General features: G+C 37.0%; 1 protein-coding gene across 8 annotated transcripts in view; it reads right to left on the reverse strand.

Moving 5' to 3' along the window:
* Window positions 1–252: 252 nt before the first annotated feature.
* The window catches only part of NMRK1 (nicotinamide riboside kinase 1), a 29238-nt gene continuing 17171 nt past the window's right edge, over window positions 253–12319 (reverse strand). For 4 of the 8 annotated variants that reach the window (XM_019966080.2, XM_019966079.2, XM_019966078.2 and 1 more), the window contains 5 exons: window positions 7721–7868; window positions 7569–7640; window positions 6838–6944; window positions 4600–4683; window positions 253–966 (listed from right to left, as the gene is read on the reverse strand). In XM_019966080.2, the coding sequence (XP_019821639.1) occupies window positions 947–966; window positions 4600–4683; window positions 6838–6944; window positions 7569–7640; window positions 7721–7868 (431 nt within the window). In that variant the 3' untranslated portion in view covers window positions 253–946. The other 4 variants (XR_002181263.2, XR_002181264.2, XM_019966081.2 and 1 more) reach the window with 4 other exon arrangements.

Consider the following 12319-nt stretch of genomic DNA (forward strand, 5'->3'; position numbering starts at 1 on the left):
AGAATATATTTTATATTTATGTAAAAACTGTGAATGTGAGAAATCTATTATTAATAAATAAGAAGTTGATCCGTAATTTAAATTCCAGTATTGAATGGGGCATCAAGAAATTATACAATTTACAGATTACCTGTTTGTGCTTTCCAATGAAAGGTCCCCTATACTGCATACCACTTAAATCCCTGTGGCTTACTTATGCAATTTTAGACGATCGGTTTGACAAAAACAAAATAAAACATGCACACAAAAATCCTTATTTGTAACAAAGTCTCAATATAAGTGACACAAATGATTCAGCAGTTTTAGATACATATGAGAAACAATTACAGCAGTAACAAGGACAAAACATACAAAAATATACCATTGCAAATTGTTGATTTATTCAATATGATTGCTACTCCTGGTAATCCCATTATTTGCAGGAGGTGGGCATCAGTATGGGATGGTAACAAATATTTTTAAAAAATTAAAAATAGAAAAATATAAAGAGTAAACTGTATGTGAAGTAAATGTTATATGATAATTGATATGATGCATGCAACAAATACAGACACATATGCATACATATATAGACTCATCCACACACACACACACATCAATAGATTACATATATACTGGATTGTGATCTACATCTTATTTTTTACTTTGGGTCCCATTCATAAAAGTTTGAAAATCATTAGTGTAGTGAAATGACTCAGTCTTTGTGAGCTATGCTGTACCTGTGCACTTCTTGGTGTGAGAACAGCATTAGGGTAAATTTCTGTCCATTATCATGGATAGCCACTTACTGTTCCATGCGTTAAAGAAATCATGTGTGACAGAACAAACAAACAAAACAGCAGACTGTCACTGTACCAAAGCGCACAATGTGTCTTGGTTATGGCACTTGAGTAGATTCCTTTGAATTTCCCAGTTCACTCCAGGAAGGTTTCAGTCCCTTCCAACTTTATACTGTCACTTGCACACCTTGGGAACAATGACAAAAAGAAAAGACATTAATGAAGAATTCCAATTGTCATTTTATTACATCTTCACACTAACATTAAGGTGTGTTAAGATTACACAGATTCTGGGACCAGAAATGCTGGTTTTCTGTAAAGAACTAAATTGAGTCCAAATCTCATTCTTTTAATCCTTGTGCTAAATTTAAGCCTATTTTCAGATATCCAGTATTATTTGCAATTGCTATAACGATCCTTGACTCTAAGTAATAATTTGAGAACTAGAAGAATATCACAAAAGGTGGCTGATACAGTAATATTCTTGTTTTAGAATGATATCCTTAGTTTGAAGAAAGAAGTATTCTTACCTTTTTTAAAAGTAAGGACGTCGAGCTGAATATTTAGTGACTTTGGCTTAGAAAGTCAATGATCAGCCTGCCGCATTCTTATCACACATCTCATGCTAGAAAAGCACACATTTTTTTGTAATCTTTGAAGCATGCAAAATATAAAAATGATTATACTCTTTGACTCAGCAAGTGCTACTTCTGAAAATTTTAAATATCATTCAAGAAGAAGAAAACCAGCAACACACACAGATATTTTACAGTACATTATTTGCCAATGTAAAAATCTTTTTAACAATACTAAATATCTAACAGTAGGAAATGGTTCAATAATTTTATGGCAATTATAGTGTTACTTTATAATTGGAAATTATATTTTAAATTCAACATAGAAAAATATCCCCCCAAATTCATTTTATTAAATTTTTATTTTGCAATTTTTATCCCTCTGATTTGACATCTTTCTTCTGCAGGAAGATGTCAATGTCAGGTTTTATAATTTACTTTTACTGAGCAAAACAGAACTCAACCTTGAATCCTTTAACTGGAAGAGCTATTTAGTTTTATTGTTTCATTATATAATGGACTCTACAAAGCTTATTCAACATTAAATATTAATTTAAAAATAAAAGTAAACATGGCAATTAACCATGTAAACCATGTAAGAGAGATTTAAATTCAATCTTTGTTTCTGTTTCATTATTATTGCTGTATCACAATTATGATTCTATATGTTTAGAATAGAAAATTAGTTTATGAGATACTATAAGAAGCCTGAGGTATATTCAACTGAAATATTTGAAGGTGCCCAGAACAGCCTGGTTTAACCTCACTGAGGGTTAAACCAGGCTATGCTAAGGATCCCTCCAGGCTAGCTTTGCCAGGACACTGTGATTGGAAGAACTGGGAAAGGTGATGGGTTACTATAAATAACGCAGTAACTTATTTATACAACAGAAAAAAAAAGAAAAAAAACGAACATAAATCTTGGAGGTAGGAAGAGCTGATATTCCTTGGATTTTATGTCTCATAATATTTCTATTATTTTTTTCTTTTAAGCTTTATCCAATATCTCAAACGAAGGCAAGATAGTCTTATGAAGGAATACTTCCTTACAAACCTCTAGGATGTAGGTAAGGAAAGAGGAGGGTGTTACAGACATGGAAATGTACTTTCCTGTGGGTTTTCAGCCCCCGTCAAAACATGCCAGCTTTTCTTGGGTCTTGGACCAGATGGCAAAAGCTGGCATTCTGTATGCAATCTGCCTGAGCTACATGATCAAGGCTTGTTTTTATCAGCAGATACAGCATAAGGCCAAACGTCAGCATGTGACTTGGTCATTAAAGGACAACTGGACCCAAGCCTAACCATTATTGAGAGAATGGAAAGGTATAGGTGTTCAACCACTGCAAGTATCAACACCCTGTAAGTACCCTATCAAGGTCAGCAAGGGAGCAAACAGCTCTCAGAGAAGTGGCTCTGGCTCAGGTGCTATCATTTACAAAGGCTGAGCCCCTCCCTTCACTCTACATTCTCTGTATCCACTGATGCTCAGTCTGAGCTTCGTGATGAGGGGCATGCCTTTCATCAGAGTAACACATGGCAGGGGTGAGCAGGCAAAACTGGCAAGGATTTTAAGTTCCACTTACAGGAAGAAATTTTAGTATGGTCCTGACATTTCTTTAAATAGGTTCATGCCTACATGAAGGGCTGATTCTGAAACTAGGAGTGTGTTAGGATCAATGCCTGGCTGGACTCAAACTTCTAGTCAGTTAGGAATTTACTGAGGACACAGGAAATCTAATTCTTTCTGAGAGATGATGACATTTGCACCAGAGGAGTTGCTTCTCACCAAAAGAGCATGTAATATTCTTCACTGCCAAAGTGACTCATACTGTCTTCTCCTGAGCCAGCTGATGACTGCATTTTGTATGTTAGCCATGAAAAGTGTTAGTTCAAACAGTGCCAGTGAAAGATCTACATCTATAGTTTTGTTTCCCCAGCACACTTTGTCATCCTTCTTCTGGTTTCTACCTCCTACTCTGCCTTCCCTTTGGGGGATTTCTCCCCTTAAATCAGGACGCCTTTCCTAAGGTACTCAATTACAAGATGAGTACCTGATCCACTTCTAGCCAACAAAAGTAAGCCATCTCTCAGGCACAGTGATTGGTTTAACCAAAGTCATGTGACCCAAATAGGACCAATCAAAATGTTTCCTGGGACTTTTCAGCTGGGATAATATGGAAAATTGATTTAAAAATGTTTAAAATAAAGAATTTTAAATATATGCAAAACTAGTGAGAATAACATATAGACCCTTCTGTATCCAATACTCAGCTTTATCAACTCATAGACAAGGATATGAGTTGATAAAGGATAAAACTGTCTTTTTACTGGGGCTATTGGATTTAGGAGGATAGTGTTGCCAAAATACTTCATGTCTGTTAGTGGAGAGAGACTGACCTCAAAATATACCCAAACAGAAAATGAGAAATTGAGGCAGAACCATGAGGACCCCATCGGCGCTCCTTAACTCAGTTGAGTCTGAAGCCACTGCCACTCCTGTATTTTTTTTTCTGCTTAAGCCAGATTTAGGAGGATTTCTGTCACTTGCAAAATGTATTGTCTGATATGAAAACCTTAAAGAAATACTCAATAAGTTATTTTTAAAATCTTGTGTTTATTTTGGGAAATAAGTATTTATGAAAAATCTTTGAGGAATAAAGGAGAAAGAGAACTCTATACCTATTAAAACAAGATTATCAGCATTTAATTTCACTCAATTATAACAATAATTTCAGTCCTATTGAAATAACAGCCATCTATTAAAAAATTTGAACTAAGTAACAGAAATATCATTAAGAGAGATAACAAAGGGTGAATATTTTCACCCTCAAAAGAACTCAGAAAAGTAATCAAGTCCCTAGACCCATTAAGAGTCTCTGATTCTGAACTGTCTTCAAAGCAACGAGTGAATGGATACGATCACTCTTACATTAGCATTCTGGTATACCATTCTTGGGGCTTCCCTGGTGGCTCAGTGGTGAAGAACCCGCCTGCCCATGCAGGAGACCTAGGTTCAATCCCTGGGTCAGGAAGATCCCCAGGAGATGGAAATGGCAACCCACTTCAATATTCTTGCTTGGGAAATCCCATGGACAGAGGAGTCTGGTGGGCTGCAGTCCATGGGGTCACAAAAGAGTCAGACATGATTTGGTGACTAAAATAACAACAACAACATTCACGGGTATGTAATGAAATATTTTTCCTGGTTGGTCCTTCACAATCCACTTTGATTGGACAATACTAACCCTTTTGTTTTGCTAGTTCTTGTATTAGATCTTCATATACTTGTGAAAAGAGGTCTTCCTCAGATTTTGTTCCATCTAGATAAACTGAGAAGGGGAAAAAAGAGTAGTTCAAATGCTAACAGGCTTATTAATATGGGATGCTTACTCTGGCATTTGGCATCTCTTGAGGACACCATTAGTTTAAAGAACCCAGGAACTTAATTTTAAAAGAAATTAATAGCCATTAAAAAGAAAAATATAAAGCCGGGTACAATAGGTAAGAGATTTGGGTTATTACAGAGAAATTCAAACTAGCTGATGTGAAAATTATAAAAACAAAAAAGACACAGAGTTAAGTGGCATTGTGCATACATCACTTTAGGAGCACCAAATAGGTGCTTTCTCAAAACAATCATTTAAGGGAATAGTTCTCAAACTTCTTTATCAGGATAACCTGTGAAGCTTCTTAAACCATGCCGTGTGTTTGTGTGTGTGTGTGTGTGTGTGTGTGTGTGTGTGTGTGTGCTGTTGTGTGTGTGTGTGATTTCTGTCACGTATGTGCTGAATCTGCATTCTCCAGGCCATGACATTTAAATTGCCATAGTCAGTTTGGTATAAGAAGTAAGTTATAAGAAAATTCTGTAGGTTAAAGGAAGGAAAGAGCCTTCTAGTCACAATACTGCAGAGGTAGGGGAGGTAGGAGAGAACTGTGCCTGTTAAGAAAAAGATGCTCAGTTTGGAAAGGCTAGAAGGTGGGGAGGCACGAACAGTATAGAAATTAGATTTAAGAGCAAGGCTCTGCCTTAGCCTTTGGAGACCTTGTGATCCTTCCTGGCTGTTTAGATTTTATCCCAAAGGGCTGGAGACTCTTTGGAACCATTTAAGCAAGGTAGGAGCATGAGATGGCAGAGGCGGGGGGGACAGGCAGTAGTTAGAAGAAGACATCCCTGCAACCAATGGTCTAGGTTGGAAATAATGTGACCAAAAATGTCATGAGAGGCCCTGGGGATGTGGAAGAGGGGGTTGGACTGGACTGAAGAAGGGATCATAAGAGCCTCTAGACCATGGGGAGGTCCCGTGTGCCTTCCGTATTTACCAAACAGGCCATGAAGTCTCTCACAGTAGGGGCAACTCCCTTTATTCTGAAAAGATGTATCCGCTCTGGTTGCTCCGGCTCATCCAAAAGCCTCTGTCTCCAGCCTCCTGCATCTTCTCCATGTTGTACTCTGTATCCCAAGGATCTGTTCTCAGTCCAGCCCCATAGATCCAGGTATTTGTATCTAAATCACTGCTTTAAGTCTCTCAGGCATCTCAACTGCATTACTGGCATGCAAAGCAGACTTGCATTCCTCCTTGCAAATCTGTGAGTCCTTCACTTTTTTCTGTTCTCTGAAATAATACCTGACAATTCCTGAGCTGTTGTCCTTGACACCTCAACTACCTGCACCTTCCATATCTATTCTATCATTCAGTTCCTCTGAATACATATGTCCCATTTCGCACCCTACACATCTACCCTTCACAAAGCCACATGGATCTGACTGAAACAAAAACTTTCTATCTACCATATCCTTGTAATAAACCTCTCTGTAGAGGCCTTCCCACTTTCCTTAGGACGATGACCTTTGGCCTTTTAAGGTCTGTACCCTTCCTGTACCACCAACATCACCCGTTGCTTTGTCTTTCTCTACCACAACCTTCTTGCCAGTGCCCGCTGGCCTTTCCATGCACCATACCCACTGTCTGGGGTGACCTTCTATCCCACCCCCACCTTTGTCCAGTTAAATCTATCATAAAGTGGTTTACATGTGGCTTCCTCAAGGAAGCCTTCCCCGGTTGCTAAGCCTGGGACAGTCCCCCTGAAGCTCAGTGTCACAGTACTCAGCATAGTTAGAAAGGACAGCTTGTGCAGCAAGTGTGTTTAACATCTGTTTCCCTGATAGAATGTTGGTGCATAAGACTGGAGACCAAGTCTGTCTTATTTCCCTTGATAACACCAGGGCAGTGCCTTGTTCAGGGAATGCATTCAATCAGTATTTGTTGAATGAATGACCATTTAGAAGTTGCTACACTTTGACAAGAGTCATAGAGAGAGAAACAGAAGCCAGGAGAGCTAATGTGGAAAAGGAGGGTTCTGGCTTAAAATGTCCTTTTACAATCTAATACATGAGAAATATGCCTTCTAAAATCTTGTGTACTCTTGTGTACTTTGAGGCAATGACAGTGAAAAGTCTTCCTTGAAGGGAAAAAGACACTCACCAATTTCCCATGAGACATTCTCCATTTCTTTTCTGTGTTTTAGGTACATGGGCCACACGTGGCCGTCAAAGTATCCTGGGGCGTCTGGAGGCTTGTACACCCTTGTACTGTCAAAATATGTAGGAAACTTCATGTTGACAGAAACACAAAACTGATAAAGTAAAATAATGGTCAGGACAATGGGGAAATTACTCAGAAATTGAGAAGGAATAAGACCATATTTTTTAGACTCAAGGCCAGTTACAAAGACAGCACAGGATAGACTCAGTGCTCTGATCTAAAAATGAACTTTGTAACTCGCTGACTATCATTCTTAATTATCTTTCTCCCCTCAAGTGATTTATAAAAGAATTAACAATATTAATATAAATAATGATAGCAATACTGTTATGTTGTAGTAAGCTTTAAACTAACCAGTGTCCTCAATGGCTATAGCAGAATAAAGGCCAATTAATTTAAAATCATAATCAAAATGAAATTGCTCCATATGAAGATTTAGGAAGGATAAGCCAAACAGCTTGTATTAATACAAGAGCCTTTTCTTAGAAAAGTAATTTGCATTACTCCATGTGGGTGGCCACTTATGGAAAAAGGTCTTGTTCTTTGGGAAGAGTTGAGGCTTCCCTTGCTTGAAAAATAACATATACACATTGTTCAATAATGCTGTTTCCTTGCTTTCCTTAAAGTTTGTCTTTTGGATTACAATCCACAAAGGCATTTTCAAAACTTACCTCCTCCTCCGCTTACATTCTTCATACGGAATTGTCAGAAAATAGCGTCTATTCCATATAGTGTCAAGGGGCCTAAAATAACAGCATATTTAGTGCATATTTAGTTTTTTCCCCATTCATTCAGAGTCATTAATAGAGTGGGGAATGCTTACTTATAATGGAAGAGAAGGAAACCTTCAATAATTAAGATGGGAATTTCCTTAATGCTTTCCTCATGTGTTGATGCCAGAGAGTGTGTTGGGTTTTCCATCCAGCAGGAGATGGCGGACATCATTTCCTCCATGTTAAGTGCTTCGAGCACTTCAAACAAACAGACACAAATATGAAATAAATACAACAAAAGTTTTATGCTGTGGCTTTTTATGATGAGGAATCCAGTGACCTATAAACATATGAAATAACACTATTCTATTTTTCCTTCAAAACATCTAATTAACAAACATTTTAGACAAAAAATATAAACTCTAACATTGATAAGGTGGTATGCTTGATATATTTTCATTTTGGAAAAATTTAAACACATACAAAAGTAGAGCGTAGAGTGCAATGAACTCCCATGTCCCCACTTAACCAACTTTGACAATTATAAACTCATTGCTTTATTTATAACTTCTATTCCCCCTTGACTATGTAAGTGTGTAACATTTTTGGATGACAAAATATTTATAAAATAGTTAGAAAGACAGTGACACATTGGGGAAATTACCTGCAATATACTTGGCAAAGAATGGGTATCCTTAATATATAAAGAGCTCTTACAGATAAATAAGAGGAGGTAAATCATTAAAATAATTTACAAAGGATACAAATATATAATACTCAAAACTTAAAAATGTGCATACTTTCAGAGGTTACAGTTGTTAATTCTAGAAAAGTACCCTATAACAGAGATTCTCAAAGCGTGGTACTTCCAGGAGCAGCAGCTGAGAACTTATCAGAAATGCAAATTCTCACTCCTACTTCAGAATAACTGAATTGAACCATCTGTGTGTAGAGATATTTTAGTGGAAGGTTTTAAAATTATGAATTCATCCCTTTAATCGATATAGAGCTATTAAGCTTTTCTCTTTGTTCTGTTATTTGTTTTAAGTTGCATTTGGTAAGATGGTTAATTTAAGTTTTCAATTTGCATAAAATTGTTCATAATATCCTCATCTTTTTGATATTTGTGGAATTTGTAATGATGTTGACTTTGTTTTTCTCTATTTTTTTCTTGATTAGTTTTGATTAACTTTGAGGGTCACTCAGATTCATCAATCTGTAGGTTTACATCTTAGGCCAAATTTGAGATGTCTTAGACCATTACTAATTTGAATACTTTTCAGCACCACACTGTTTCTCCTCTCCTTCTGAGGCTCTGATGATATAAATGTTAGATCTTTTGTTATTGCCCCATGTTTCTGTTCATTTCTTTTCAATCTATTTTCTCTCTGCTGTTCAGATTGAATATTAATAATTTCTATTGTTTTGTCTTCAAGTTCACTGATTCTTTCCTTTGTCGTATTTATACTATTATGCTCATCCAGTGATAAAATTTTAGTTATTATATCAGTTTTCAGTTCTAAGATTTCTATTTGGTACTTTTTCAAATGTCCTCTTTATTGAGGCTTTCTAATTTTTCACTTGATTCAAGAATGGTTACAGTTGTTCACTGAAGCCTTTTTATGGATGTCATTTAAAATCCTTGTCAGAATTCCAGCATCTGTGTCATCGTGATGTCGTTATCTGTCTTTTCTTATTCCAAATTGAAAGTTGCCTGGTTCTTAGCATGACAAGTGATTTTCAGTCTCATCCTGGAAATTCTGGGTATTATGTTATAAGGCTCTGGAGCCTATTTAATCTTGTTTTTGCAGGCAGTTACTCTGTTCAGGGGTAGTGTGCAGGTCCAGGTTGGGTGGATGTTCAGCTGTCTGCTGAGCATCACCATACTGAGGTGTGGGGATAGCTGTGGAAGGAGAAAGAGGCATGCAGTAGCATCCAGGTATTGCTTCATTACAGTTCAGTGAGGACAGAAGTTCAGCTCTCCAGTGGGTCCTGCACACAGTAGCTGACACAAGTTGGTTAGGAAAAGTGGAATGCCAACTCACACCACCTCACACTGCCTTATTCTTTTTTTTTTTTGCTGCCAGTTAGGTGTAGAAGTTCAGCTTTCTTTTTAGCATTACTGATATGATTCCTATGCTAATATGGAAAGCCAATGGACCCTGCTGTGCTGGTGCTGCTGGTCCAAAAGTCTAGAAATGCACTGCGCCCTGTTAACACCATGAGGGGAAGTTGTTTTTCCTTTTGTTTGGCTACAGTAAAGTGGATATTGCCAAAATAATTTTCTATTCTGTTACGGCACTGTTTTCCTATTCCTTTGACTAAAGGGAACAGTTTTTTGGGCTCCAAAATCACTGCAGATGGTGACTGCAGCCATGAAATTAAAAGACGCTTGCTCCTTGGAAGAAAAGTTATGACCAACCTAGACAGCATAAAAAGCAGAGACATTACTTTGCCAAAAAAGGTCTGTCTACTCAAAGTGATGTTTTTTCCAGTGGTCATGTATGGATGTGAGAGTTGGACTGTGAAGAAAGCTGAGTACCGAAGAAGTGATGCTTTTGAACTGTGGTGTTGGAGAAGACTCTTGAGAGTCCCTTGGACTGCAAGGAGATCCAACCAGTCCATCCTAAAGGAAATCAGTCCTGAATATTCATTGGAAGGACTGATACTGAAGCTGAAACTCCAATACGCTGGCCACCTGATGCAAAGAACTGACTCATTGGAAAAGACCCTGATGCTGAGAAAGATTTAAGGTGGGAGGAGAAGGGGATGACAGAGGATGACATGGTTGGATGGCATCACCAACTTAATGGACATGAGTGTGAGTAAGCTTTGGGAGTTGGTGATGGACAAGGAAGTCTGGTGTGCTGCAGCCCATGGGGTCGCAAAGAGTCAGACATGACTGAGCCACCAAACCGAACTGAATTGAAAGGGAACAGAGTTCTTGGGGGGTTTTAGTTATAGCTATTGATGGTTCCATGTAGCATACTTCTCTACCATCTTTTTCCAGATATATATGACAGGCAAAAAAAAAAAAAAAAAGTGCCCAGGGAACTCACAGCAATGTCATTCCTCAAGATTCAAAGTCCCTAGTCAATATGTTCTCTTCATCTTTCAGAGTCTTTGCTTGTTGTATTCTATCCAGGGTTTTTAGTTTTAAGAGGGAGGAATAGCAAGTGATGGGGCCAAGCCATCTTGGGTAGAACAAGAAGTACCATTAGTTTTAATATATTTTCTTTACATTCAGTTAAAATATTTTCTAATTTTCATTGTGATTTGTTCTTTGACCCAAGGGATATAATGAGGAGTCTTGCTTCAGATAGAATATGATGATGTCTGGGATCTGCTTCAAAATAATACAGAAGGAGAAAGTGGGTGAGGGTACAGATGAAATATAATTGGCCAAGAGTTCATCATTTTAAAAGCAGAATGGTGAATTCATGAGAGTTCATTATACTTTTTTTGCCTCCTTTTGCATCTGCTTAAATTTTTCTATAACAAAAAGTTTTTAAAATCAGGAAAAAAACACTGATTAATTTTCAAACACTTTGGAATTTTCTACTTACTCTTTTGCTATTGATTTCTAATTCAGTTCTCTGTAATTAGAATATATCTCTATATTACTTCAAGACATTGAAATGTATTAAGACTTAAAAAAAATCCAAAGTCTGACAACCTGTTAACATGTTTAGTTGATTTAACTTAATATAGCTGATATATTTGATTTAAAGCTATCATTTTACACCATCTTCTATTTTTCCACCATCTTTTGATATTTTAGTTCTCTATTTTTTACTTCTTTTATATTTATCAGCTATATTATAATGATTCCATCTATTTATAAATGTGATAGCTATATACTTTAAAACTATTCTTTTGGTAGTTATAAAGATCATCATTACCTTGACTTACCTTAAACTTGTACATTTACCTAAAGAGCTCAGAATTCTGCTTAAGATAGATTCCTGGAGGTGGGACACTTGAACACATGGCATGAATATTTTAAGGTCTTTGGGACATATGCTCAACCTCCTTTTCAAAAAAGATTGTACCAATTAATATCCACCTCTAAGTTATTTTGGAGAAGGCAATGGCAACCCACTCCAGTACTCTTGCCTGGAAAATCCCATGGACAGAGAAGCCTGGTAGGCTGCAGTCCATGGGGTTGCACAGAGTCTGACACGACTGAGCAACTTCACTTTCACTTTTCACATTCATGCATTGGAGAAGGAAATGGCAACCCACTCCAGTGTTCTTGCCTGGAGAATCCCAGGGATGGGGGAGTCTGGTGGGCTGCCGTCTATGGGGTCGCACAGAGTCAGACACGACTGAAGAGACTTAGCAGCAGCAGCAGCAGCAGCATAAGTTATTTTAATGGGCCTATGCCATTATTAATTTATTAGTGCTTTAAAAATCTATTCATGAGGTAAGAGGGAAAAAATAAGCTTAATTCTTTAACTACTTTTGAGGTTGACTTTTTATTGTACATTCATTAATCAAGTAACCTTATGCTTCTATGAATAACTTATTCACATTATTGGACAATTTTCATTTGAGATATTAGTGGTTTTCTTATTAGTTTGTAAGAACTCATTTAAATTAGGAATAAATCTTTATCAATTATCAAAAATATTTTTTCCTTGGTTAACTCTTACTGTGTAATAATCTTTCTCACTAACCAATAGAAGGGAAGAGAAGAAAAAAATATA

This window comes from Bos indicus, chromosome 8, assembly GCF_029378745.1.
Source record: "Bos indicus isolate NIAB-ARS_2022 breed Sahiwal x Tharparkar chromosome 8, NIAB-ARS_B.indTharparkar_mat_pri_1.0, whole genome shotgun sequence".
Classification (NCBI taxonomy): domain Eukaryota; kingdom Metazoa; phylum Chordata; class Mammalia; order Artiodactyla; family Bovidae; genus Bos; species Bos indicus.